At 40.9% G+C, this 27,371-nt stretch overlaps 1 protein-coding gene across 17 annotated transcripts in view; it reads left to right on the forward strand.

Annotated features, from left to right (window-relative positions):
• Positions 1 to 27,371, forward strand: part of SENP7 (SUMO specific peptidase 7) — a 210,146-nt gene that overhangs the window by 122,195 nt on the left and 60,580 nt on the right. For 10 of the 17 annotated variants that reach the window (XR_008523624.1, XM_024245271.3, XM_063721819.1 and 7 more), the window contains one exon: positions 12,161 to 12,355. The exons of the other annotated variants lie outside the window; for them this stretch is intronic. Coding sequence is in view for 9 of the 10 variants with exons in the window: in XM_024245271.3 (XP_024101039.2) it covers positions 12,161 to 12,355 (195 nt within the window). In the remaining variant the exon portion in view is untranslated. The remainder of the gene's footprint in view (positions 1 to 12,160; positions 12,356 to 27,371) is intronic. 17 annotated transcript variants of the gene reach the window in all.

The following is a 27,371-nucleotide window of genomic DNA, read 5'->3' on the forward strand; positions in this document are numbered from 1 at the left end:
CACTCAGGACTTGCTTTATGAATCTGGGTGCTCCTGTATTGGGTGCATATATATTTAGGATAGTTAGCTCTTCTTTTGAATTAATCCCTTTACCATTATGTAATGGCCTTCTTTGTCTCTTTTGATCTTTGTTGGTTTAAAGTCTGTTTTATCAGAGACTAGGATTGCAACCCCTGCCTTTTTTTGTTTTCCATTTGCTTGGTAGATCTTCCTCCATCCTTTTATTTTGAGCCTATGTGTGTCTCTGCACGTGAGATGGGTTTCCTGAATACAGCACACTGATGGGTCTTGAGTCTTTATCCAATTTGCCAGTCTGTCTTTTAATTGGACCATTTAGTCCATTTACACTTAAAGTTAATATTGTTATGTGTGAATTTGATCCTGTCATTATGATGTTAGCTCGATGTTTTGCTCGTTAGTTGATGCAGTCTCTTCCTAGTCTCAATGGTCTTTACATTTCGGTATGATTTTGCAGTGGCTGGTACCGGTTGTGCCTTTCCATGTTTAGCGCTTCCTTCAAGAGCTCTTTTAGGGCAGGCCTGGTGGTGACAAAATCTCTCAGCATTTGCTTGTCTGTAAAGTATTTTATTTCTCCTTCACTTATGAAGCTTAGTTTGGCAGGATATGAAATTCTGGGTTGAAAATTCTTTTCTTTAAGAATGTTGAATATTGGCCCCCACTCTCTTCTGGCTTGTAGGGTTTCTGCCGAGAGATCCGCTGTTAGTCTGATGGGCTTCCCTTTGATGGTAACCCGTCCTTTCTCTCTGGCTGCCCTTAACATTTTTTCCTTCATTTCAACTTTGGTGAATCTGACAATTATGTGTCTTGGAGTTGCTCTTCTCGAAGAGTATCTTTGTGGCGTTCTCTGTATTTCCTGAATCTGAATGTTGGCCTGCCTTGCTAGATTGGGGAAGTTCTCCTGGACAATATCCTGCAGAGTGTTTTCCAACTTGTTTCCATTCTCCCCATCACTTTCAGGTACACCAATCAGACGTAGATTTGGTCTTTTCACATAGTCCCACATTTCTTGGAGGCTTTGCTCGTTTCTTTTTATTCTTTTTTCTCTAAACTTCCCTTCTCGCTTCATTTCATTCATTTCATCTTCCAGGGCTGATACCCTTTCTTCCATTTGATCGCATCGGCTCCTGAGGCTTCTGCATTCTTCATGTAGTTCTCGAGCCTTGGTTTTCAGCTCCATCAGCTCCTTTAAGCACTTCTCTGTATTGGTTATTCTAGTTATACATTCTTCTAAATTTTTTTCAAAGTTTTCAACTTCTTTGCCTTTGGATTGAATATCCTCCCGTAGCTCGGAGTAATTTGATCGTCTGAAGCCTTCTTCTCTCAGCTCGTCAAAGTCATTCTCCGTCCAGCTTTGTTCCGTTGCTGGTGAGGAACTGCGTTCCTTTGGAGGAGGAGAGGTACTCTGGTTTTTAGAGTTTCCAGTTTTTCTGCTCTGTTTTTTCCCCATCTTTGTGGTTTTATCTACTTTTGGTCTTTGATGATGGTGATGTACAGATGGGTTTTTGGTGTGGATGTCCTTTCCGTTAGTTTTCCTTCTAACAGACAGAACCCTCAGCTGCAGGTCTGTTGGAGTACCTGGCCGGCCGTGTGAGGTGTCAGTCTGCCCCTGCTGGGGGGTGCCTCCCAGTTAGGCTGCTCGGGGGTCAGGGGTCAGGGACCCACTTGAGGAGGCAGTCAGCCCGTTCTCAGATCTCCAGCTGCGTGCTGGGAGAACCACTGCTCTCCTCACAGCTGTCAGACAGGGACATTTAAGTCTGCAGAGGTTACTGCTGTCTTTTTGTTTGTCTGTGCCCTGCCCCCAGAGGTGGAGCCTACAGAGGCAGGCAGGCCTCCTTGAGCTGTGGTGGGCTCCACCCAGTTCAAGCTTCCAGGCTGCTTTGTTTACCTAAGCGAGCCTGGGCAATGGCGGGCGCCCCTCCCCCAGCCTCGCTGCCGACTTGCTGCTTGATCTCAGACTGCTGTGCTAGCAATCAGCGAGACTCCGTGGGCGTAGGACCCTCTGAGCCAGGTGCGGGCTATACTCTCCTGGGGCACCGTTTCCTAAGCCCGTCGGAAAAGCACAGTATTCGGGTGGGAGTGGCCCGATTTTCCAGGTGCCGTCTGTCACCTCTGGAAGGGGAACTCCCTGACCCCTTGCGCTTCCCGAGTGAGGCAATGCCTCGCCCCTGCTTCGGCTGGCGCACGGTGTGCTCACCCACTGACCTGCGCCCACTGTCTGGCACTCCCTAGTGAGATGAACACGGTACCTCAGATGGAAATGCAGAAATCACCCGTCTTCTGCGTGGCTCGCGCTGGGAGCTGTAAACTGGAGCTGTTCCTATTCGGCCATCTTGGCTCCTCCCCCCTCAGGAGCTCTTTTAGGGCAGGCCTGGTGGTGACAAAATCTCTCAGCATTTGCTTGTCTGTAAAGTATTTTATTTCTCCTTCACTTATGAAGCTTAGTTTGGCAGGATGTGAAATTCTGGGTTGAAAATTCTTTTCTTTAAGAATGTTGAATATTGGCCCCCAGTCTCTTTTGGCTTGTAGGGTTTCTGCTGAGAGATCAGCTGTTAGTCTGATGGGCTTCCCTTTGATGGTAACCCGACCTTTCTCTCTGGCTGCCCTTAACATTTTTTCCTTCATTTCAACTTTGGTGAATCTGACAATTATGTGTCTTGGAGTTGCTCTTCTCGAGGAGTATCTTTGTGGCGTTCTCTGTATTTCCTGAATCTGAATGTTGGCCTGCCTTGCTAGATTGGGGAAGTTCTCCTGGATAATATCCTGCAGAGTGTTTTCCAACTTGTTTCCATTCTCCCCGTCACTTTCAGGTACACCAATCAGACATAGATTTGGTCTTTTCACATAGTCCCACATTTCTTGGAGGCTTTGCTCGTTTCTTTTTATTCTTTTTTCTCTAAACTTCCCTTCTCGCTTCATTTCATTCATTTCATCTTCCAGGGCTGATACCCTTTCTTCCATTTGATCGCATCGGCTCCTGAGGCTTCTGCATTCTTCATGTAGTTCTCGAGCCTTGGTTTTCAGCTCCATCAGCTCCTTTAAGCACTTCTCTGTATTGGTTATTCTAGTTATACATTCTTCTAAATTTTTTTCAAAGTTTTCAACTTCTTTGCCTTTGGATTGAATATCCTCCCGTAGCTCGGAGTAATTTGATCGTCTGAAGCCTTCTTCTCTCAGCTCGTCAAAGTCATTCTCCGTCCAGCTTTGTTCCGTTGCTGGTGAGGAACTGCGTTCCTTTGGAGGAGGAGAGGTACTCTGCTTTTTAGAGTTTCCAGTTTTTCTGCTCTGTTTTTTCCCCATCTTTGTGGTTTTATCTACTTTTGGTCTTTGATGATGGTGATGTACAGATGGGTTTTTGGTGTGGATGTCTTTTCTGTTAGTTTTCCTTCTAACAGACAGGACCCTCAGCTGCAGGACTGTTGAAGTACCTGGCCGGCCGTGTGAGGTGTCAGTCTGCCCCTGCTGGCGGGTGCCTCCCAGTTAGGCTGCTCGGGGGTCAGGGATCAGGGACCCACTTGAGGAGGCAGTCAGCCCTTTCTCAGATCTCCAGCTGCGTGCTGGGAGAACCACTGCTCTCCTCAAAGCTGTCACACAGGGACATTTAAGTCTGGTGTCTCATTTCTTAGGTCTATTAGTAGTTGTTTTATAAATTTGGGAGCTCCAGTGTTAGATGCATGAAGGTTAAATTTTCCTGTTGGACTAGTCCTTTTGTCCTTATATAATGCCCCTCTTTGTCTTTTCTAACTGCTGTTTCTTTAAAGTTTGTTTTGTCTGATATAAGAATAGCTACTCCTGCTTGCCTTTGCTGTCCATTTCCCTGAAATGTCTTTTCCATCTGTTTACCTTAAGTTTGTGCGAGTCCTTATGTGGTAGGTGAGTGTCTTGAAGGCAGCAGATAGTTGGCTGGTGAATTCTTATTCATTCTGCAATTCTGTGTCTTTTAAGTGGAGCATTTAGGCTATTTACGTTCAATGTTAGTATGGAGATGTGAGGTACTATTCCATTTATTGTGCTCTTTGTTGCCTGTATACGTTTTCGTTTTTGTTTTTAAAATTGTATTTGTATTTTAGAGGTCCTGTGAGATTTATGTTTTAAACAGGTTCTGTTTTGATGTGTTTCCAGGATTTGTTTTAAGGTTTAGAGCTCCTTTTAGCAGTTCTTGTAGTGCTTGGTAGTGGCGAATTCTCTTCCCATTTGTTTGTCTGAAAAAGACTGTATCTTTCCTTTGTATATGAAGCTTAGTTTTGCCGGATACAAAATTCTTGGCTGATAATTGTTTTCTTTGAGGAGGGTGAAAATAGGGCTCCCGTCCCTTCTAGCTTGTAGGGTTTTTGCTGAGAAATCTGCTGTTAATCTGATAGTTTTTCTTTACAGGTTACCTGGTGCTTTTGCCTCACAGCTCTTAAGATTCTTTCCTTCATATTAACTTTAGATAACCTGATGACAGTGTGACTAGGTGATGATCTTTTTGTGATGAATTTTCCAGGTGTTCTTTGAGTTTCTTGTATTTGGATGTCTAGGTCTCCAGCAAGGCCAGGGAAGCTTTCCTCAATTATTCCCCAAAATATGTCTTCCAAACTTTTAGATTTCTCTTTTTCCTCAGGAACACCTATTATTCTTTTTTTTTTTTTTAATACTTTAAGTTCTAGGGTACATGTGCACATGTGCAGGTTTGTTACATATGTATACATGTGTCATGTTGGTGTGCTGCACCCATTAACTCGTCATTTACATTAGGTATATCTCCTAATGCTATCCTTCCCCCCTCCCCCTACTCCACAACAGGCCCTGGTGTGTGATGTTCCCCTTCCTGTGTCCAGGTGTTCTCATTGTTCAATTCCCACCTATGAGTGAGAACATGCAGTGTTTGGTTTTTTGTCCTTGCAATAGTTTGCTGAGAATGATGGTTTCCAGCCTCTTCCATGTCCCTACAAAGGACATGAACTCATCCTTTTTTATGGCTGCATAGTATTCCATGGTGTATAGGTACCACATTTTTTTAATCCAGTCTATCATTGATGGACATTTGGGTTGGCTCCAAGTCTTTGCTATTGTGAATAGTGCAGCAGTAAACATACGTGTGCATATGTCTTTATAGTAGCATGATTTATAATTCTTTGGGTATATACCCAGTAATGGGATGGCTGGGTGAAATAGTATTTCTAGTTCTAGATCCTTGAGGAATTGCCACACTGTCTTCCACAGTGGTTGAACTAGTTTACAGTCCCACTAACAGTGTAAAAGGGGAACACCTATTATTCTTAGATTTGGTCATTTAACATAACCCCAGACTTCTTGGAGGCTTTGTTCATATTTTCTTATTCTTTTTTCTTTGTCTTTGTTGGATTGGGTTAATTCGAAGACCTTGTTTTCGAGCTATGAATTTCTTTCTTCCACTTGTTCAATTCTATTGCTGAGACTTTCCAGAGCATTTTGCATTTCTATAAGTGTGTCCATAGTTTCCTGAAGTTTTGATTGTTTTTTATTTATGCTATCTATTTCCTTGAATATTTCTCCCTTCACCTCTTGTATCATTTTTTGGACTTCCTTACATTGGGCTTCACCTTTCTTTGGTGCCTCCCTGATTAGCTTAATAACTAACCTCCTAAATTCTTTTTCAGGTAAATCAGGGATTTCTTCTTGGTTTGGGTCCATTGCTGGTGAGCTAGTATGATTTTTCGGAGGCGTTAAAGAACCTTATTTTGTCATATTACCAGAGTTGATTTTCTGGTTCCTTGTCATTTGAGTAGGCTCTGTCAGAGGGAAGGTCTAGGGCTGAAGGCTGTTGTTCAGATTCCTTTGTCCCACGGGGTGTTCCCTTGATATAGTACTCTCCCCCTTTTCCTATGGATGTGGCTTCCTGAGAGCAGAGCTGTAGTGATTGTTATCTTTCTTTTGGATCTAGCCACCCAGCTATTCTACCAGGCTCTGGGCTGGTACTGGCGGTTGTCTGCACAGAGTCTTGTGACCTGAACCATCTATGGGTCTCTCAGCCATGGATACCAGCACAGTATTTGGGGTGTTCTGGGTCATGCTGGTGCACTCTGCTTCCTTCAGGAGGTGTGTGGGTCCTCTCAGGCTTCCTGATTTATTCCTGCCATTGTTCTGGAGCAAAAATTCACAATGCGAGCTTCCACATGCTGCTCTGTCTGTCCAGTCAGAGCTGCAATCTAGTCTGCCTTCCATCCACCATTATCCCCTTTTGTTCCCAGTTCTGGACCACCATTATCCCCTTTTGTTCCCAGTTCTGGAGGCAAGAAATCCAATCAAGGTGTTTTGAGGGCTGTGAGAGAAGGGCCTGTGCCAGGCCTCTCTCTTTGGCTTGTAGATGGCTGTCTTCTCCCTGTGTCTCTTCACATTGTTTTCTCACTGTGCGTCTCATTGTGGTTTTGATTTTTATTTCTCTAATGATCAGTGATGTTGTGCTTTTAAAATATGATTATTGTCTCCGCATGTGTGTGTTCTTTGGAAAGGTGTCTGTTCATGTCCTTTGCCCACTTTGTAATGAGGTTGTTTGCTTTTTTTCATGTTAATTTGTTTAAGTTCCTTGTAAACTCTGGAAATTAGACATTTGTTAGATGGATAGATTGCAAAAACTTTCTCCCATTCTGTAGGGTGTCTGTTCACTCTAATGATAGTTTCTTTTGCTGTGCAGAAGCTGCTTAGTTTAATTAGATCCCATTTGTCAATTTTTGCTTTTGTTGCAATTGCTTTTGGCATTTTTGTCATGAAATCTTTGCCTGTGCCTGCCTGTGTCCTGAATGGTATTGCCTAGATTTTCTTCTAGGTTTTTTATACTTTTAGGTTTTACATGTAAGTCTTTAATCCATCTTGAGCTAATTTTTATATATGGTGTAAAAATGGGGTTCAATTTCAATTTTTTGCATATGGCTAGTTCTTTTTCCAGCATCATTTATTAAATATGGAGCCCTTTGTCCATTGCTTGTTTTTGTCAGGTTTGTCAAAGATCACAGAATTGTAGATGTGTAGTCTTATTTCTGGGCTCTTTATTCTTTTCCATTAGTCTGTGTGTTTATTTTTGTACCAGTATCATGGTGTTTTGGTTACTATAGCCCTATAACATGGTTTGAAGGGAGGTAAGGTGATTCTTCCAGTTTTCTTTCTTTTTGCTTAGGATTGCCTTGGCTATACGGGGTTCTTTTTGGTTCCATATGAATTTTAAAGTAGTTTTTTCTAATTCTGTGAAGAATGTCGTTGGTAGTATGATAGGAATAGCATTGAATCTGTAAATTGCTTTGGGATGTATGGCCATTTTAATATTGATACTTTCTGTCCATGAGCCTGGGATGTTTTTCCATTTGTTTGTGTCTTCTCTGATTTTTTTAAATAATGTTTTATAGTTCTCCTTATAGAGATCTTTCACCTCCCTGGTTAGCTGTATTCACAGGTATGTTATTCTTTTTGTGGCTGTTACGAATGAGATTGCCTTTGTGATTTGGCTCTCCACTTGGCTGTTGTTGGTATATAGGAATGCTAGTGATTTTTGTACATTGATTTTTTTTATCCTGAAACCTTGTTCAAGTTGTTTTATCGCTGAAGGAGCTTTTGTGCTGAGACTATCGGGTTTTCTAGATAGTTGTTGCAGCACTTTTTATTCTGATTATGGTATAAATGGATATTTTCAAGAGTTTCCTGAAGTACCTATTGGCAATCTCAGTTATCTGGAATCCTTTGGCAAATTAGTATTGAGGATGTAGTATAATGTAATAGGACAGACAAAAAACCCCCAAAGATAATAGCCCCAGGTTCTTCCACTAGGAAAGCTACTTATACTTGGGCAGCTTATTTAACTTTTCTGAGCTTTGGGTTCTTCATGTTTACAATAAAGAGAAGACTAATTTATTTTAAAGTTCTCCAAGGATCTAAAATTTTATGCTGTCTGGAACATAATGAAATGAACATAGTGTCTTTATGTAGGGAAAAATAGTAAAATTTTTAATTAGGGGATGTGCATTTTTTTAGTCATAGTGCCATTGCACACTTAATAGACTACAGTATAGTGTAAACATAATTATATATCACTAGGAAGCCACAAAATTCGTGTGACATGTTTTACTGTGATACTCACTTTATGGCGGGGGTCTGGAACTGAACCGGCCCTATCTCCAAGTATATGCGTATACTTTTGTTTAAGTGAAAATGTGAACTTCACTGTACTTTGTTACCTTTGTTGTTTTATGCAGAGGCATCTAGAATGATGAATCCTTTCCGGAAGATTTTCAGTTTACTTTTCCCAGACCCATCAGAGGAAATCACTGTTTGTGGTAGCTATATGAAATGTATTTCTTAAATTGTAAGACTTGAAACTTGAAATTACTTCTTGATCCGTGGGCTATAGAATGGATGTTTTATTAGCAGGCATGAAAACAACACAAATTCTCTTGTACTTCCCCATCAGAGCTCTTTGGTGACTAGCTGCATTGTCAATGAGCTGTAATATTTTGAAAGGAATTTTATTTATTTTTTTTCTGAGTGGCAGTTCTCAAAGGTGGCGTTAAGTGATTCAGTGATCCACACTGTAAACAGATGTGCTGTCATCCAGTCATCCAGACATTGTAGTTGCATTTTTAGAGTACAGGCAAAGTAGATTTAGCATTTTTTTTTTTTTTTTTTGAGACGGAGTCTTGCTCTGTCGCCCAGGCTGGAATGCAGTGGCATGATCTCATTGCAACCTCCACCTCCCAGGTTCAAGCGAGTCTCCTGCCTCAGCCTCTGAAGTAGCTGGGACTACAGGTGTGCACCACCATGCCTGGCTAATTTTTTTTTTTTTTTTTTTTTTTTAGTAGAGATGGAGTTTCACCATGTTGGCCAGGCTGGTCTCGAACTCCTGACCTCAAGTTATCCGCCGGCCTCTGCCGCCCAAAGTGCTGGGATTACACAGGCATGAGCCACCATGCTTGGCCCAATTTAGCATAATTCTTAAGGGCCATTGGATCTTTTGCATGGTAATTGAGCACTGGCTTCACAGATAAGACACCAGCTTCATTAGCCCCTAACAAGAGAGTCAGCCTGTCTTTCGAACTGATTCATTGACTTTTCCTTTCTGAGTATGGGATTCCTAGATGTCATTTTATTCCAATAGAAGGATCTTTCATCTACATTGAAAATCCATTGTTTAGTGTAGCCGCCTTCATCAGTTATCCTAGCTAGATCTTCTGGATAACTTGCTGCAACTTTTCCATCAGTACTTGCTGCTTCACCTTGCATTTCATGTTATGGAGATAGTTTTGTTTTTTTTTTTTGTTTGTTTGTTTGTTTTTTTTTTTTTTTGAGGCAGGGTCTCATTCTGTTGCCCAGCATGACTCATTTCAGCTTTGACCTCCCAGCTGGCGCCATCATGGCTCACTACAGCCAAAGTGATCACTTTGGCTCACTACAGCTAAAGTGATCCTCTCACTTCAGTCTCCCGAGTAGGTGAGGCTACAGGTGCATGCCACCATACTCAGCTAATATTTTCTATTTTTTGTAGAGACAGGGTCTCACTATGTTGCTCAGGCTGAGACAACTTCTTTTCTTAAAGCTTGTAAACCAACTTTTCTTCTGCAGCTTCCTAACCTCTCTCAGTCTTCATAGAATTGAAGAGAGTATCTTGCTCTGAGTTAGGCTTTGGCTTAAGGGAATGTTGTGGCTGATTTGATCTCATATTCAGACTACTATAACTTTCTCCATATCATCAGTAAGACTGTTTTGCTTTCTTATTATTTGTGTGTTCATAGGAGTAGCACTTTTTTTTCCTTTTTTTTTTTTTTTTTGAGATGGAGTGTCGCTCTGTCGCCCAGGCTGGAATGCAGTGGCAGTATCTTGGCTCACTGCAACTTCAGCCTCCTAGGTTCAAGTGATTCTTCTGCCTCAGCCTCCCGAGTAGCTGGGATTGCAGGCACCTGCCACCACACCTGGCTAATTTTTGTATTTTTAGTAGAGATGGGGTTTCACCATGTCGGCCAGGCTGGTCTTGAATTCCTGACCTCAAGTGATCCGCCTGCCTCAGCCTCCCTAAGTGCTAGGATTATAGGTGTGAGCCACTGCATCTGGCCAGGAATAGCACTTTTAAATTTGTTCAAGAACTATTCTTTTGCATTCACAACTTGACTCTTTGCAGCAAGCAGTCTTGCTTTCAGCCTGTCTCAGCTTTCAACATGCTTTGCACACTAAGTTTAGTAATTTTTAGTTCTTTTTTTTTTTTTTTTTTTTTTTTTGAGACAAGGACTTGTTCTCTTTCCCAGGCAAACAGAGGTGATGTAATCCTAGCTCTCTGCAGCCTTGAACTCCTGGGGTCAAGTGATGCTCCCCTCTCAGCTTCCCAAGTAGCTCGGACTACAGGCATGTACTGCCATGGCTGGATGGCTCGTTAATTATGTTTTGTAGAGATGGAGTCTTGCCGTGTTGCCCAGGCTGGCCTCAGTCTCCTGGCCTCAAGTCATTGTCCCACCTTGACCTCCCAAAGTGCTGAGATTGCAGGTGTGAGCCACCACACCCGGCCATTTCTAGCTTTTGATTTAAAGTGGGAGACTTGGGACTCTTTCTTTCACGTGAATATTTAGAGGTCATGGTAGTGCTGTTAATTGGCATAATTTCAATATTGCTGTGTCTCAGGGGATAGGGAGGAGGCCTGAGGAGAGAGAGAGAGAGAGATAGGGGAATGATTGGTAGGTGAAGCAGTCAGAACACACACAACGTTTGTTAATTAAGTTCAGTGTCTATGCGTGCGTGGTTTGTGGTGCTTCAAAGCAATTACAATTGTGCCATCAAATATCACTGATTACAGATCATCATAATAGATATAATAATAATGAAAAGATTGAAATATTTTGAGAATTACTGAAATGTGACACAGAGACACAAAGTGAGCACATGCTTTTGGAAAAATCATGCTGATAGATGCGTTCTACTCAAGGTTGCCACAAACCTTGCATTTGTGAAAAACACAGTATCTGTGAAGTGCAGTAAAGTGAAGCACAATAAAATGAGGTATGCTTGTACTCTGGCCCTTTCTGTATATTGTTTCTTACAAACAAAGTATAAGTAAAGTATTGCTAGTGGCATATTGATAACAGTCAACCGGGCATCTAATAAAGAGGAGTTAGGAAAACTTTAAAATTACATAACAAGAACTTAAAAAAATCACAATAATTTGGCTTGGGCCAGTGAATTCTGGGCTGAATATCAATATTGAAGGCATTATTGTAGTGTGGCAAAGTAATGTTCATAATAATGACTGGCCAGCAAAGTAAAGATTGCACTAATTTTATACCAAATGTACTTCTTTATATATCAAATGTACATCTTCTGTTTAAGAAGATGTCAGGCTTATATAGTACATTTGATACAAAACTCACCAACTTAAGGTCTGGAGACTTAAAAATACAGTCCAGGCTAGATGCAGTGGCTCACACGTGTAATCTCAGAATTTTGGGAGGCTGAAGTGGGAGGATTGCTTGAGCCCAGGAGTTTGAAACCAGCCTGGACAGCATAATGAGACATAGTCACTACAGAAAATAAAAAAGTTAGCTGGGCGTGGTGGCTTGTGCCTATAGTCCCAGCTACTTAAGAGGCTGAGGTGGGAGGATTACTTGAGCCGGGAGGTCGAGGCTGCAGTGAGCTGTGATTGTGTCACTGCACTCCAGTCTGGGCAACAGAGTGAGACCCTGTCTCAAAAAAGAAAAACCAACTAAACAAAAACTTTAATTTTCTAAACATTTAAATGTATTGACTCTTTTCCTGATGCTTTTACATATTAGCATATATGTTATCACCATATATGCTAATATATGGTGATATATATATGTATTTTTAATAATTTCTGGAAAAGGAAAGAAAGCATTTTTAGAGAAGAATTTGTTAAAATTTTAAGCCCCTCAATGGCATGCATTAGTATAATTAAAGACATTGTAGTGGCAGGCTAATCTATGTTATAAGTGATAAGAAACAAGTGCTCTATAAACCAAAAGATTGTGTTTTTCTAAATTTTTAGGTATTTATGGGTTAATTTCTAGGGTGGTATAGTTCAAACGGCTTTCTTGTGCTAAGATGGCAATGATTAAAAATTCAGCTTCCTGGAATACATTTTTTTTTTTAACTGAAAACTTCAGTACAGTACAGTGTTTGTTATTCTATGTGACAGGATACCCAGAGTTATATTGACGAATGTCCTGGGAACGGAGTTAGGAAGAAAATACATAAGGACCCCACCTGTAACTGAGGAAAGTTTGAGTGATACAGACAACTTGCAATCAGAGCAACTTTCTTCATCATCTGATGGCAGCCTAGAATCTTATCAAAGTCTAAACCCTCACAAGAGCTGTTATTTATCTGAAAGGTATGTTTAGTGATAACTTTACTCAAAATAATTATATTTATTTTTATGTATCCTTCCCTGTTCTTTTTCACAGATACATTACTGCTAAATGTGAGGTAAATGTGCTCTGATAGCTGCTATTATTTTTCTCCCCTGGTGGCTGGAATGGCTATTGGAACCAACAGTCCATGGCTAATAATGTGTTTCAGAAGCACTGGCCACCATACTTGTGTTTTGGAAAAATGGATACAGACACTTAATGAAAATCTGGTAACCTATTTCAGTATCCCAGTTTGTCTGGTGTAATTGAAATCCATTCCTCTGACATTAGTCTATTCCCCTCTCTTTTTCTGTTCTATTTGTCCATCTATCCATCTACCCATTCAGTCTTGTCTGTTATTTTATTTTACTTTAATTTTTTTGAGGCAGAGCCTCGTTCTGTCGCCCAGGCTGGAGTGCAGTGGCGTGATCTCGGCTCACTGCAACCTCTGCCTCCCAGGTTCAAGCGATTCTCCTACCTCAGCCTCCCAAGTAGCTGGGACTACAGGCATGTGCCACCACGCCCAGCTAATTTTTTGTATTTTTTAGTAGAGACAGGGTTTCACCGTGTTAGCCAGGATGGTCTCAATCTCCTGACCATCGTGATCTGCCTGCTTCGGCCTCCCAAAGTGCTGGGATTACAGGCGTGAGCCACTGCCCCCGGCCTTGTCCGTTATTTTTATATTCAGACTCTAGAATTTTAACTAGTACTTAGTGCTCAGTAAATAGTTTTTGAATGAATGGCTGAACACATTCCTTAAAAAATGGTTTGAGATTTTCCATTAACAAATGGAAAAGCTGAATTCCATTGACAGATGTAGCTTGTTGTGCCAATAAGAGAAATGCAGATCTGAAGTTACCTTTGTTTTAAGCTCTAGGAGAGGATTGTGTGTGGACTGGAAATAAGAAAAAATCTTTGGCACAAAGCTAGGGATGGTCAGTTAATAAATTCTGTTAGATTTATAAACTTCCATTTACTACAAGCTTCTGAAGCTTCTCGTTTTATTTTCTGTGTTCAGCCTGTAGGATACTTTTTATATAAATGAAAAGTTGATTATCTTAATTTTTTCCCCCCAAACTATCCAAAGCTAACTTCTGGTTTGTATTTCTATTGTAAGCTTAATTACATTAAATAGTACTTACAGTTGCCTTTTTAAATATCTACAACAAATTATTTTAAACTCTTTATTTTCTACGAATTCTTGAATTTTTCTTCTTTTGGAAAATATTTTCACCTAGGTTCTACTTAGTGAATCAGTAATGACAATTTTAACTTTATACTTTATTAGGTCTCTTGCTAAGTTTTCCCCCCAAAATGAGAATTTCAGTGGCATTATTCAGTTACTAAATTTAATGTGTAATTGGGGAAATTAGTAATGTATCTATCAAGTGGCTCATGCCTATAATACTAGCCCTTTGGGAGGCTGAGGCACGAGGATCATTTGAGGCGAGGAGTTCAAGACCAGCCTAGGTAGCATAGTGAGATCTTGTTTCTGCTAAAAATGAAAAAATGAGCCAGGTGTGATGGTGCATGCTTGTAGTCTCAGCTATTTGGGAGGCTGAGGTGGGAGGATCGCTTGAGCCCAGGAGTTCAAGATTGCAGTGAGCTGTGATTGCCACTGCATCCTAGCCTGGGTGACAGGGCAAGACCCTGTCTCAAAAACAACAACAGCCGGGCATGGTGGCTCATGTCTGTAATCCCAGCACTTTGGGAGGCCGAGGCAGGTGGATCATCTGAGGCCAGGAGTTCGAGACCAGCCTGACCAACATGGCAAAACCTTGTCTCTACTAAAAATACAAAATTAGCCGGGTGTGGTGGCAGGGGCTTATAATCCTAGCCACTCAGGAGGCTGAGGCAGGAGAATTGCTTGAACCCAGGAGGCGGAGGTTGCAGTGAGCTGAGACTGCACCATTGCACTCCAGCCTGGGCAACAAGAGCGAAATTTCATCTCAAAAAACACACAAAAAACAATAACAACAACAACAACAAAAGTCCCTATCCATGTTGCAGTATAGCTGTTTATTTCCACCTCCTCTGCTATACCATGAACTCCTTGAGGAGAAGAGGTATTGTGTCTTATTTGCATTTATACCTAGGACTTAGCTCAATGTATACTAAATTTTTTGCACTTGGGTTAATGCTTATGTCATTTAATGTAAATTTCAGTTTTCTGAGTTGTAAAAAGAGAAGTAATTTTGAATGCCCCATCTACCTCACAAAAATGTTCTTTTTCTTTTCTTTTAAATCTCACTTCTGAGAATTCTTTGTGCCCATAAAATAAATGAAAATATTGTTGAAGGTACTTTCAGTTGGAGAAAAAGTTGTGATGATTGAGCTTTAAGTCAAATGATGAGCAAAAAAAAGGAAAAAGATTAAAAGAAAAAACTTACGAAGTGCCATTGCCATGGAACTCAGATGACGTCAGTGCACATTTATGTTGTTATGAAAAATTGCACTTTTGAAGATTGTATGAAACAATCAAATTGTAACCTGTACACTTCTGCCTTTATGCCATTCTGGGGCTAAGGTTTAATAATATTAATAGGTATAATATTTCTGGTCATTCCCCAAAACTATTCAGTGGGAAGACTAGCTCTCATTTAAATCCTTTCTAAATAGATGTGGAATTTCCAGGTGGTTTTGATGTGGACCTTGAAAATTCATTCTCTTAGTGACAATTTTATTTGATTCGTGTATTTGGAATAAACATGAACTTTGGAGCCAGACATCTGGATTAAGATATTAGCTATACTGCTAATACACTGACTTACCTTGGGCAGGTTTCTTACCCTGTCTTTAAAGCAGGGATAATAATACACACCTTATTGGGTTAGTGTGCAGATTTAAGGAGATGATCCATGTAAAGTATCAAGTATAATGCCAGGAAGTTAGTAGGTGATTATTAAAAGTTAGTCATTATTTTTGTGTCTCTCTTATTGGTGCTGATATCAAAAGTATTATTAAAGGATATTGCTACAGTTGATGTTACTGAAATCTTCTACAGTGAGGGTGCCAACATGTGTTCCTGAGTCCACTATCTTCATCACCATTGCTGTCAAAGCAATTGTTATGGCTTTGTTAGCCTCCCCATTTAATTTAACAAATACTGAACTCCTTAAACCAAGCTTTAGTTCTTTCTTCCATTAAGATGAATTTGTTAATCTTAATCCTAAGATCATATGGAATTAAAAAAGAGCCCAAATAGCCAAAGCAGTCCTGAGTGAAAAGAATAAAACTGGAGGCGTTACACTACCTGACTTCAAAATATATTACAAGGTTATAGTAACCAAAACAGCATGGTATAAAAACAGACCCATAGGCCAGTGGAACAGAACAGAGAACCTATAAATAAATCCATATATTTACAGCCAGCTGATTTTCAACAAAAGGTGCCAAGAACATACACTGGGGAAGGGACACCCTCTTCAATAGTGATCCTGGAAAAATATGCAGAAGAGTGAAACTAGACCCCTATCTCTCACCACATATAAAAAATCAACCCAAGATAGATTAAATACTATAAACATAAGACCTGAAACTATAAAACTACTGGAAGAAAACATAGGGGACATGCTTCTGGACTCTAGGCAAAGATTTTTTGACTAAGACCTCAAAAGCACAGGCAACAACAAAAAATACATAAATGAGACTATATTAAGCCGAATGGCTTCTGCACAGCTAAGGAGCCAACCCATCAACAGAGTAGAGACAACTTCCAGAATGGGAGAAAATGTTTGTAAACTATTCATCCAAGAAGGGACTGATACCCAGAATATATGAGGAATCCAAACAACTCAACAGTAAAAATAAACAATCCCACTAAAAAAGTGTGCTAGTGACATAAAAAGACATTTCTCAAAAAAAGGCATACAAATGACAAACAGGTATATGAACAGTGCTCAGCATTGCTAAGTATAAGGGAAAAGCATATCAAAACTACAATGAGATATCATCTTACCTCAGTTAGAATGGCCATTAGAAAGACAAAGAATAGCAGATGTTGGCAAGGATGTGGAGAAAAGGGAACTCTCATACACTGTTGGTGGGAATGTAAATTGGTGTAACTATTATGGAAAGCAGTATGGAGATTTTTCAGAAAACTAAAATAGATTAAAAAAAAGAAACAGAATAGAAAAAAAACAAAAAATTTTTAAAAAGAAACATAAAAATAGAACCACTGTACAATCCAGTAGTCCTGCTACTGGTATTTATCTAAAGGAAAGGAAGTCAGTATACCAAAGAGATACATGCACCTACCATGTTTTTTTGCAGTACTATTCACCATAGCAAAGATACAGAATCAGCCTAAGTGTCCCGTCAGTGGATAATGAAAACACGGTGTCTGTATACACAATGGAATACCATTCATCCATAAAAAAGAATGAAATCCTGTCATGTGCAGCAACATGGATGGAACTAGAGGTCATTACATGAAATAAGACAGGCACAGAAAGATAAATATTGGATGTTCTCTCTCATATGTGAGAGCTTAAATAAATTGATCTTATAGAGGCAGAGAGTAGAATTATAAACACTAGAGGCTGGGAAGTGTATGTGTGGTGGGGGGCAATGGAGAGAATTTGGTTAATGGCTACTATATAGTTAGATAGAAATAATATGTTTTAATATCCAGTAGCAGAGTAGGGTGACTGTAGTGCATTGTATATTTAAAAATAGCTAGAAGAGAGGAATTGAAATGTTCCCAACACATGGAAATGATAAATACTTGAGGTGATGGATACCCCAGATAATTTGACTTGATCATTACACATTCTGTGCATGTACCAAATACCACATGTACCCATGAGAATGAGTTGTTATAAACCTGTTTGTCCTGTTTAGTCTTTTTGCACACTCCTGCTTCCTCTTACACTTTTCTACCATGCTATGAAGAGCAGGAAACCCTCACTTTCTACTTTCTGCCAGATGTAGCCACCCAGTCTCAAACTTTTCAGCTTGATTAGCTGCGAGCTAAATAAATTTCTATTCATTATATTGTATTACCTGGTCTCAGGTATTCAGTTACAGCAACACGAAACAGACTAAGACATTTATATTTCCCTAATTAGTGAAGTTGAGCATTTTTTCACATGTCTATTGGACATTTGTATATCTTCTTTTGATAAATGTCTATTCATTCTGTTACCCATTTTTTAAATTGGATTATTTGTTTTCTTTTTACAGAGTTGTTTGAGTTTCCTTACATATTTTAGATATGTATGTATCCCTAGTGAGATGTATGATTTGTGACTAACTCCCAATCTATAGGTTGTGTCTCCACTCTGAAAATGATTTCATTGGTTGTACAAAAGCTTTTAATTTTGATGTAATCCCTTTTGTCTGTTTTTCGCTTTTGTTACCTGTGCTTTTTGGGTGAATTCTAAAAAATCATTGCTCAGACCAATGTCATATAGTTATTTCCTTGTTTTCTTTTGGAAGTTTTACATTTTCAGGTCTTATGGTTAAATTTTTAACCCATTTTGAGTAGATTTTTTTATATGGTGAGAAATAGGGGTATAGTTTCATTCTTCTGCATATGGGTATCTGGTTTTCCCAGCAACATTTATTGAAGAGGGTATCTTTTTGCAGTATATGTTCTTGGTGCCTTTGTTGAAAGTCAATTGGCTCTAAATATGGGGATTTATTTCTAGGTTTTCTATTCTGTTCCATTGGTCTATGTATTTGTTTTTTAAAGAGACGGGGTCTTGCTTTGTCATCCAGACTGTAGTACAGTCCATGATCATAGTTCACTGTACCCTTGAACTCCTGACTTCAAGCAATCTTCCCTCCTCAGCCTCCTGAATAGCTGGGACTACAGATGTGTATCACTACACCCAGCTGTTTTTATACCAATGTCATGCTGTTTTGGTTACTATAGCTTTGTAATAGATTTTGAAGTCAGATAGTGTGATGCCTCCAGCATTGTTCTTTTTGCTCAGTATTCCTTTGGTTATTTGGTGTCTTTTGTGGTTCCATGTGAATTTTTGGATTGGTTTTTCTGTTTCTAGGAAGAATATCATTGGCATTTTGATTGGGATTGCATTTTATTTGTAGATTGCTTTGGGAAGTATGGTCATTTTAACACTGTTAGTTCTAATCCATGAGCTTGGGATATCTTTCCATTTGTTTATGTCCTCTTTAATTTCTTTCATTGGTGTTTTGTAGTTTCCAATTTAGAGATCTTTCAACTCTATGGTTAAATTTATTCGTAGGTATTTTATTCTGTAGCTATTCCATTTTTTTTCCAGCTAGTTCATTGTTGGTATATGCTACTGATTTTTCTATGTTGATTCAGTGTCCTGCAATTTTAATGAATTTATTAGTTATAAGAGTTTTTGGATGGAGTATTTAGGCTTTTCTATATGTATGGTCATGTCATCTGGAAAGAGGGATAATTTGACTACCTCTTTTCTAATTTGGATGCCCTTTATTTCTTTCTCTTACCTAATTGCTCTGGATAGGACTTCTAGGACTGTGCCGAATAAGAGTCGTGAAGGTGGGCATCCTTGTCTTGTTCCAGATCTTTGAGGAAAGGCCTCCAGATTTTATTCAATCAGTATAATTTTGCTGTGGATTTGTCATATAGGGCCTTAATCATGTTGCAGTGTGTTACTTCTGTGCCTATTGTTTTGAGAGTTTTTATCATTGGGGGGATATTGAATATTATCAAATGCTTTTTTTGCATCTGTTGAGGTGATCACATGGTTTTTGCCCTTCATTCTAATAAGAGGTATCACAATTATTGATTTGTGTGTGTCTTGCATCCCTGAGATAAATCTCACTTGATCATGGTGCATTATCTTTTTTGATGTGTGGTTGGATTCTGTTTGCTAGTTTTCTGTTGAGGATTTTTGCATCTGTGTTGCTCATATTGGCCTGTACTTTTTTTCTCATGCCCTTGTATAGTTTTGTTATCAGGGTAGTGCTGGCCTTGTAGAATGAGTTAGATAAAATTTCCTCCTCTTAAGTTGTTTGGAATGGTTTGAGAAGAATTGGTGTTAGTTCCTCTCTATAAGATTGATAGAATTCAGCAATAAAACCGTCCAGTCCTGGGCTTTTCTTTGTTGATAGACCTTTTATTACGCTTTGATCTTGTTGCCTGTTACTGGTATGTTCAGGTTTTCTTTTTCTTCCTGGTTCAATCTTGTAGGTTGTATGTCTCTAGGAATTTTTCAATTTCCTTGAGATTTTGCAATTTTCTGGCATATACTTGTTCATAATATCCTTTAATTATTCTTTGTATTTCTGTGGTATCAGTTTTAATGCCTCCTTTTTTTGTTTCTGATTGTATTTATTTTGGTGTTCTTTTTTTTTTTTTTTATCTTGGTTGGTATAGCCAGTGATTTTTGTTTGTCTTTAAAAAACATTTTTTCATTATGTTGATCCTTTTAATTTTTCTTACTATATTTCATTTAGTTCTTCTATGACTTTTATTATCTTTTTGTTTCTACTAATTTTGGGTTTAGTTTGTTATTGCTTTTCTAGTTTTTTGAGATGCATCATTTGGTTATTTGAAATCTTTCTACTTTTTGATTTAGGTGTTTACTGCTATAAATTTCCCTCTTAGCACTGCTTTTGCTGGATTCCCATATGTTATGGTATGCTGTATTTCTGTTTTCGTTTGTTTTAATACTTTTTAAATTTCTTTTTTATTTTTTTCCCTTGATCCAGTGGTTCTTCAGGAGCATGTTATTTAAGTTCCATGTACAGTTTCTAAAGTTCCTTTGTTACTGATTTCTAGTTTTATTCCATTGCAGTCTCAGAAAATAGTTGATATGATTTTGATTTTTAAAAAGTTATTGAGATTTCTTTTGTGTCTTAACATATGGTCTATCCTGGAGAATGTTCCATATGCTGATGAGAAGAATGTGTATTCTGGAGCCATGGATGAAATGTTTTGTAAATGTCTGTTAGGCCCATTTGATCAATAGTGTAGATTAAGTCCGATACTTTTTTGTTCAATTTATGTCTTGATGATCTGTCCACTGCTGAGAGTAGGGTGTTGAAATCCCCCATTATTTTTGTATTGGAGTCTGTCTCTTCTTTCAGATCTAATAATATTTGCTTTATATTTCTGTGTTCTCTAATATTACATGCATGTATATTTGGAATTATATCCTCTTAGCTTATCCCTTTATCATTATATAATGTAGTTCTTTGTCTCTTTTTACAGTTTTTGACTTAAAGTCTACAAATGGAAACCAAAAGCATGACTTAAAATTTGCAAATGGAAACCGAAAGTTTTAGACTTTAAGTTAAAGACTTAAAGTTTGATGTACGTATAGCTACTCTTGCATGCTTTTGGTTTCCATTTGTGTGGAATGTATTTTTTTTTTTTTCAGTCAATGTATGTCTTTGTAGGTGACGTGAGTAGGGAGCATACAGTTGGGTCATTTTAAAAAAATTGATTCAGCCAGTTCATATCTTTCTGGTTTTTTTTTTTTTTTTTTTTTTTTTTGAGACGGAGTCTCGCTCTGTTGCCCAGGCTGGAGGGCAGTGGCACAATCTCGACTCACTGCAACCTCCGCCTCCCAGGTTCAAGCAGTTCTCCTGTCTCAGACTCCCAAGTAGCTGGGACTACAGATGTCCACCACCATGCCTGGCTAATTTTTGTATTTTTAGTAGAGATGGGGTTTCACCATATTGGTTAGGCTGGTCTCTAACTCCTGACCTCAGGTGATCCACCCGCCTCAGCCTCCCAAAGTGCTGGGATTACAAGCATGAGCCACTGTGCCTGGCTCATATATTTCAAGTTGGCAATTTAATCCTTTTACATTCAGGCTATTATTAATAGATGAGGACTTAACTCCTGCATTTTGTAAATTGTTTTCTGGGTGTTTTGTATATCCTTTTTTTCTTTCTTCCACTTTTATCATTTATCACTTCAGTTTGGTGGTTTTCTGTAGTGACAGTGTTCAACTCCTTTGTCATTTTCATTTGTATATCTGTTCAACAGTTAGTTTTGTACTTTTGGGTATGTTCATTATTTTAGATAGTGCCATTTACTTCTGGGTGTAGGATTCTCTTAAGCATTTAATGTAAGTAGGGCCTGTCTAGTGGTGAAGAGTTCCCTCAGCTTTTGCTTGTGTGGGAAAAACTCTTACTCATTTATGAAAGATAACTTTGCTAGGTATGGTATCCTTGGCTGGCAGTTTTTTTTTTTCTTTTAGTACTTTGAATATATCATCTCATTCTCTTCTGGCCTGCATGTTTTCTGTGGAGAAATCTGCTCTTTGTTTGATGGAGATTCCCTTATAAGTGTCTAGACATGTTTCTTTTGCTGTTCTTAGAATTTTCTTTTTGTCTCTGACTTGGTAGTTTGACCATGATGTGCTGTGGAGAAGACCTTTTTGTATTGTATCTATTTGAGGATCTCTGTATTTCCTGTGTCTCTATGTCTAAATCTCTTGCTAGATTTGAAGGCTGAGGTGGGAGGATTGCTTGAACCCAGGAGTTCAAGGCTGCAGTGAGCTAGGATTGCACCACTCTACTCTAGCTTGGGTGGCTGAGGGAGACCCCACCTCTAAAAAAGTAAAAATTAAAAATAAAATAATAAAAATAAATATTTTGCTTAACTTGGGATGTTTTCAGCTATTATTTCTTGAAATATGTTTTCTATCCCTTTGTTTTTTCTCTTTGCCTTCTGGGACATTGAAAATGGAATATTTGGTCATTTTATGGTGTCTTATATGTCATGTAGGCTTTCTTCATTTTTTAAACTCTTTTTTTCTTTTTTTATGTGTCTGTGTTTTTTCAGAAGATCTGTCTTCAAGTTCAGAAATTCTTCTCAGTCTAGTCTATTGTTGAAGCTTTTGATTGTATTTTTTGTTTCATTAATTGAATTCATAAGTTCCAGGATTTCTGTTTAGTTCTTTTTTTTTTCTTGGTATCTATTTATTTCCTGAATTTCCCCTTCAGATCCTGAATTGTTTTCCTAATTTCTTCGTATTATATATTTGTGTTCTCATATCTCTCTCAGTTTAAAAAAATCATTATTTTGAATTCTTTTTCAGATATTTTATGGATTTCCTTTTCATTGAAATATGTTATTGGAGAATTATTATATTCCTTTGTACATGTCATGTTTCCTTTTTCATGTTTCTTATGTTCTTACATTGATATCTGCACATCTGGTTGAACAGTTATTTCTTCCAATTTTATGTATTAGCTTTCGTAGGGCAACTTTTTCCTGTAGATGTGTATATATAATGTTGCTTGAGTAAGATGCTATGGCTTTGATTCTGTCTGGCTGGGCATTATGGTGCAGTCTGTGTATAATTTTTTTGGCTATAATCAACATTAGTGGTGTCTGTGTTCCTCAGTGGCTTAGGTTTTTGTTGTTAGTGGAGGCTGTGGTGAGGCTCTGCTGAGATGGAGACTCCAAGCAAGCCGGCCCTTAGATACCTGTGGTGGTGGTGGCAGGCTGGATGTGCTGGTCCTTGGACCCCCAGGCTTCTAACAGTTGTGCTGGTGGTGGCAGGTCCTGATGGGCCAGTTCTTGGGCCTTCAGGTGGGCTTGCTTAGGTGTCATGGTGGCAGTGGTGGTTCATAGACTTTTGTGATGTGTGAGTGGCATTGGTGATGTTAGTAGCTGTGACTGGTCAATCTTTATTCCTTAAGCACTGCACAAGTGGGTGTCTGTGGTGGCTGGGCTAACCAGTCCCTGAACTTCCGGGAGGCATATGCAGGAACTGCCAGCAGGCTGGGTGGGCCTATGCCTAGGCTCCCAGACAGTGCATGTCAGGTAGGCTCATACTCAGTCCCCCAGAAGCCATGTGCAGGAGCCATTGGTGGTGTGCTCCCTAGTCCATCCCTAGTCCCCCTGACAATACATGTGCTCATTGGCAGTGATGGCAGTGGGTAAGATGGACTTGTCCTCTAGCCCCCCGATGGTGTGTACAGATGGTTACAGATGGGGCAGGTTGATTTTCAGGCTCCCGGAAGAATCATGGGGATAATGACTTAAGCGGTGGCTGGCAGGAAGTGCCTGTCCTCATGCTCCCTGATGGAGTGCACAGGCAGTGGCTGTGGCAGCCTGGGTGTGTCATTTCCCAGGCCTCTGGATGGCGCACTGTGGTGCTGGCAATGGTGGTCATGATGGCTGTGTGGACACCAGCAGTGGTGGGCAGGGAAGGCCCCAGGTCCCTGAATGATGTGTGTGGGTGCCGCCAGCAGAAGTTGTGAGGGGGCAGATCTCTAGTCAGGCTCCCAGTGGTGTGTGCAAGGCTCTGGCCATAATGGGTGGGTTGGGTTAATCCTTAGACATGTTGACAGTGCACTTGGGTGCCAGCAGTGGTATTGGTGGGTGGGGTGAGCCTGTTTTCAGGCCCCAGAGTGGCTCATGCTGGCTGTGATGTTGGTGGGTGGGGTAGGCCGATTGTCAGGCCTCTCAATGGTATGTGCTGGTACTGGTGGTAGTTGGTGTGGTGGGTTGATTTTTTTAATCCCTGGACAGCACATTCATGTGCTAATGGTGGCAGTGAGCAGGGCTGACCTAGTCTTATGCTCTCTGATTGTGCATGTGGGCACCGGCTGCATTGGGTAGGGCTGATTGCTTCCCAGGTCCCTGAACCATGTACTCAGGCCCTGGTGATGGTGGCAGTGGCCAGGGAAGGCATGGACTCAGTCCCCTGTATGGTGCACATGGGTGCCAGCAGCAGAAGTTGTTAGGGTCCATTGATTCCCAGGCTCCCAGATGATGTACTTGGGTGCCAACGTTGGTGGTGTTGGCAGGGCTTGACTGTTTTTAGGCCCCTGTATGGCATGTGCTAGTGCCTGCAGCAGGTAGGAGACATTTATTCTGGGGGCCTGAGATGTCAGCTGGGAAGGCTGGTCCCCAGAACCTCTGAAGATGTGTGCAGATATTGTAGCAGCTCTGCCCCTGGAGGGAGCTGGGTTGCTGTTAGTGCCTAGGCAGGCACCTCTCAGGCTTTGGGAGAACATGCTTTGACTCCCTTTGTCCTGGGGGCAGCCTTCCTGGAGCATTGCACTACTTGTTTTCTGGCATGCAGGATACTGTCTGGGCTAGAGTGCTGGGGATCTGGCCACACTACTGGTTCCAGCCAACCTTGCAATTGCTGCAGCCTTCTAGGTGGATATGGGGAATGTCAGCAGGCCTTCAGGGATGTGGAAATAGAGGGGCTGCTGGGCCTCAGGGCATGATGTCATCTGTTGGTAACTAGGCTCCCAAAATGGTGCTGCGTTGCAGCTGCTTGAGTCTCAGGGGATGTGTGGGATCCAGCATGATCTGTCCCTATTGAACAGTGCAGTTATGTGGACTCTAGGCAGCCCCCATATTAGTCTCAGGTCCCACCAGGGCCAAGGGGCTCTCCTTTACCTAGGATTACAAGAGTCTTCAGTGGAACATGGACTTCTGGGGATTTCTTGCTTACCTTTTCTTCACAGCAAGGAGTCTGTCCTTGTGAGTGCATCTTAGCTAGGACAATTGCTTCATTTCCTTTTTTCTGTGCCTCAGAGATTCCCTGTCAGTTCTCTGCTGAATTACAGTGTTATTTTTTAGGAGCTCTATTTGGTAGGTGGTTATCTAACAGCTGTTTTGGTTCTTAATTGTGGAGGAGGCAAGTGCCAGATACGTCTAGTCAGCCTCTTGAAGCCCCCTCATTAATTTTTTTTTTATCCATGTATTCTTGTAGTTCACTGAAGTTCTTTAAGAGGATTATTCTGTATTTCCTATCTGTCCTTTCACAGATCTTTCTTCAAGGTCCTGTTGTTAGCAGCTTTGCTCATTTTATTTTGGAGGTGTCATGATATCCTGATTTTTCTGATCTTTGTGTCCTTGTCTTGTTGTCTGCTCATTTGAGGAGAGCTACGTTTTTTAGTTTTTACAGTTTTGGCAGAGATGGACCTTCACCATTTAGTCTGGCTTATAATTCTAGATGTGTCAGCTGGTAATGATCCTTGGTAGACAGAGTTTGCTGTTGGGTTCTCTAGATTACTGGGCTGCTGACTTTGCTCTGAGTTTGGGTAGGTCAGCTGACTGGGCTTTGCTATCGACTGAGAGCACTGGAGGAGCTCTGCAATTCATTTGAGCTCTGGATGGTAGTGCAATTGTCTTAGGTAGAGAGGGTCACAAGATGTATTCTCTGGCTGTGTGATACTGCTATTTGAGTTCAGCAGTTGGACGGAGTTGCAGGCGAGACCCTAAGTTTAGGTGGAGTTGCCCATCAGATGGATAGGACCACCTGCTTTGCTAAGTAAAAATGCATAGTTGACGTTAGACTCTGCCTATGTCGGGCCTTGGTGTAGGCTTTGAAGCTGGATTGAGCACTGTTTAATCTCCTAAATGTGGCAGATATAGCTCCTGCCTTTTGCCAAAATCTGCTGTGGTGGTCATCCTTGTCCTTGGGTGGGGTCTGAGGGTGGGCTTTGAGGTTGTGGGGAGTGTTCACTTCATTTACTTATGTGTAATTCCTCATGAGAAGACATTCAAGGTATTTTTTTTGTCTATACGTCAATGCTGCAGTAAGTGGCACATATATATACTATATATACACACACACATGCACACACACACACATCTCCATATATTTATTCTAGTAAATCCTTTCAGTTTGAATCTGTTATACTCTAACAAGAATTAGGTGTTACGATTAAACTTTTTTTGATAAGCTGTAGGCAAAAATATATAATTGTTTTCATTAAATTGTCTTCATTTAATTCGTCTTTTATTTTTTGTATTAGGCCATTCTTGCACTGCTATTAGTGAAATACCCAATACTGGGTAATATATAAGAAATGAGGTTTAACAGGCTCACAGTTCTACAGACTGTACAGGAAGCATAGCAGCATCTACTTCTGGGGAGACTTTAGGAAGCTTACAATCGTGGTGATGTCACAGGATCCTTGTGGTGTTGCTTCGCCAGCTGGTGACCTCTTTGCCTGAGTTTTACTTGAGTCTGCTGGGCTTGTTCTGCCCACTTGGCCTGGCAGGCTGTGCTTGACTCCTACTACTGGCCCGGATTCCATACCTGCCAAGGGCGAGCCAGGTGCAGAGTGGCGAGGGGTGTGTGAGTGAGTGAGGGCTGGGTCTGGCCGCTGTGCACAGCCAGGCATGTCGGCTGTGGTGGGATGAGCAGCTCCAGGTGCTGGCATGGATGCTGGCTTCCCACAAGACTGCAGTTGGACCTGTCGTACTGCAAGTGGCTTCCACGGCTGGCACCGGCGATTGAGGTGGTGCCCAGAAGCTTGGAGACACGAGGAACTGCAGAGCCCCAAAGAGGGTGTCACAGCCCTGGCTAGGGGAACTCTTAGGTGGGCTCCCTTAAGGGCCACAGCTCTTCTCTCCTTCTGTCTTTTCTTCTAGTCACCTGCAACGTGGCAAGAGTGTGTAGCACCCTTTTTAGCCCTGTTTGTATTATAGCTCTTCCAGTCCTGCCACTCGGCAGGTCCTGAATTCTTGTCCTGTGTCCAGGAAGAATGAGGTACATGGACAACTGGAGGGTGAGTAAGGTAAAGTGGTGCTTTATTGAGTAAGAGTACAACTCTCAGGAGACCCGAATTGGATAGCTCCTATTTGCAGACAGGTGATCCTGTCGAGTGTACAGCTCTCAGCTGAGAGGGGGCCCACAGTGGGTAGCTCCTCTCTGCAGGCAGGTAGTCCTGGTATCTGCCCAAGTCTGGCTGAGTCCAGGGGTTTTTATGGGCTTCGGAGGGTAGGAAGTGCATGCTTATTGGTCCATAGGGAGCCATGGGTCAGCCTGGAGAAAGCACCGTAAGTTGTCACTCTGGTCCATGGAACTGGGAACCTGGGCCCCAGGCTTCAGGCTGTCCCAGGCCTGAAGGAGGGGCTTCACTGGGGGACACCCCCCTTTCTCCCCAGGAGCTGGTCTGTCTCCCACTACCATCAACCTCTTGTCCCCCGTGCCCAGGCAGTTCATGCTGAGGGATGCCTGCAGGCCCACACTGAGCTGCCCTCAGCATCCCCTTCCCTCCTGTGCTCATTGGCCCCCAAAGTCCAGAGGGGGCCGAGGTGGCAGG

Source organism: Pongo abelii, chromosome 2 (assembly GCF_028885655.2).
Source record: "Pongo abelii isolate AG06213 chromosome 2, NHGRI_mPonAbe1-v2.0_pri, whole genome shotgun sequence".
NCBI lineage: Eukaryota > Metazoa > Chordata > Mammalia > Primates > Hominidae > Pongo > Pongo abelii.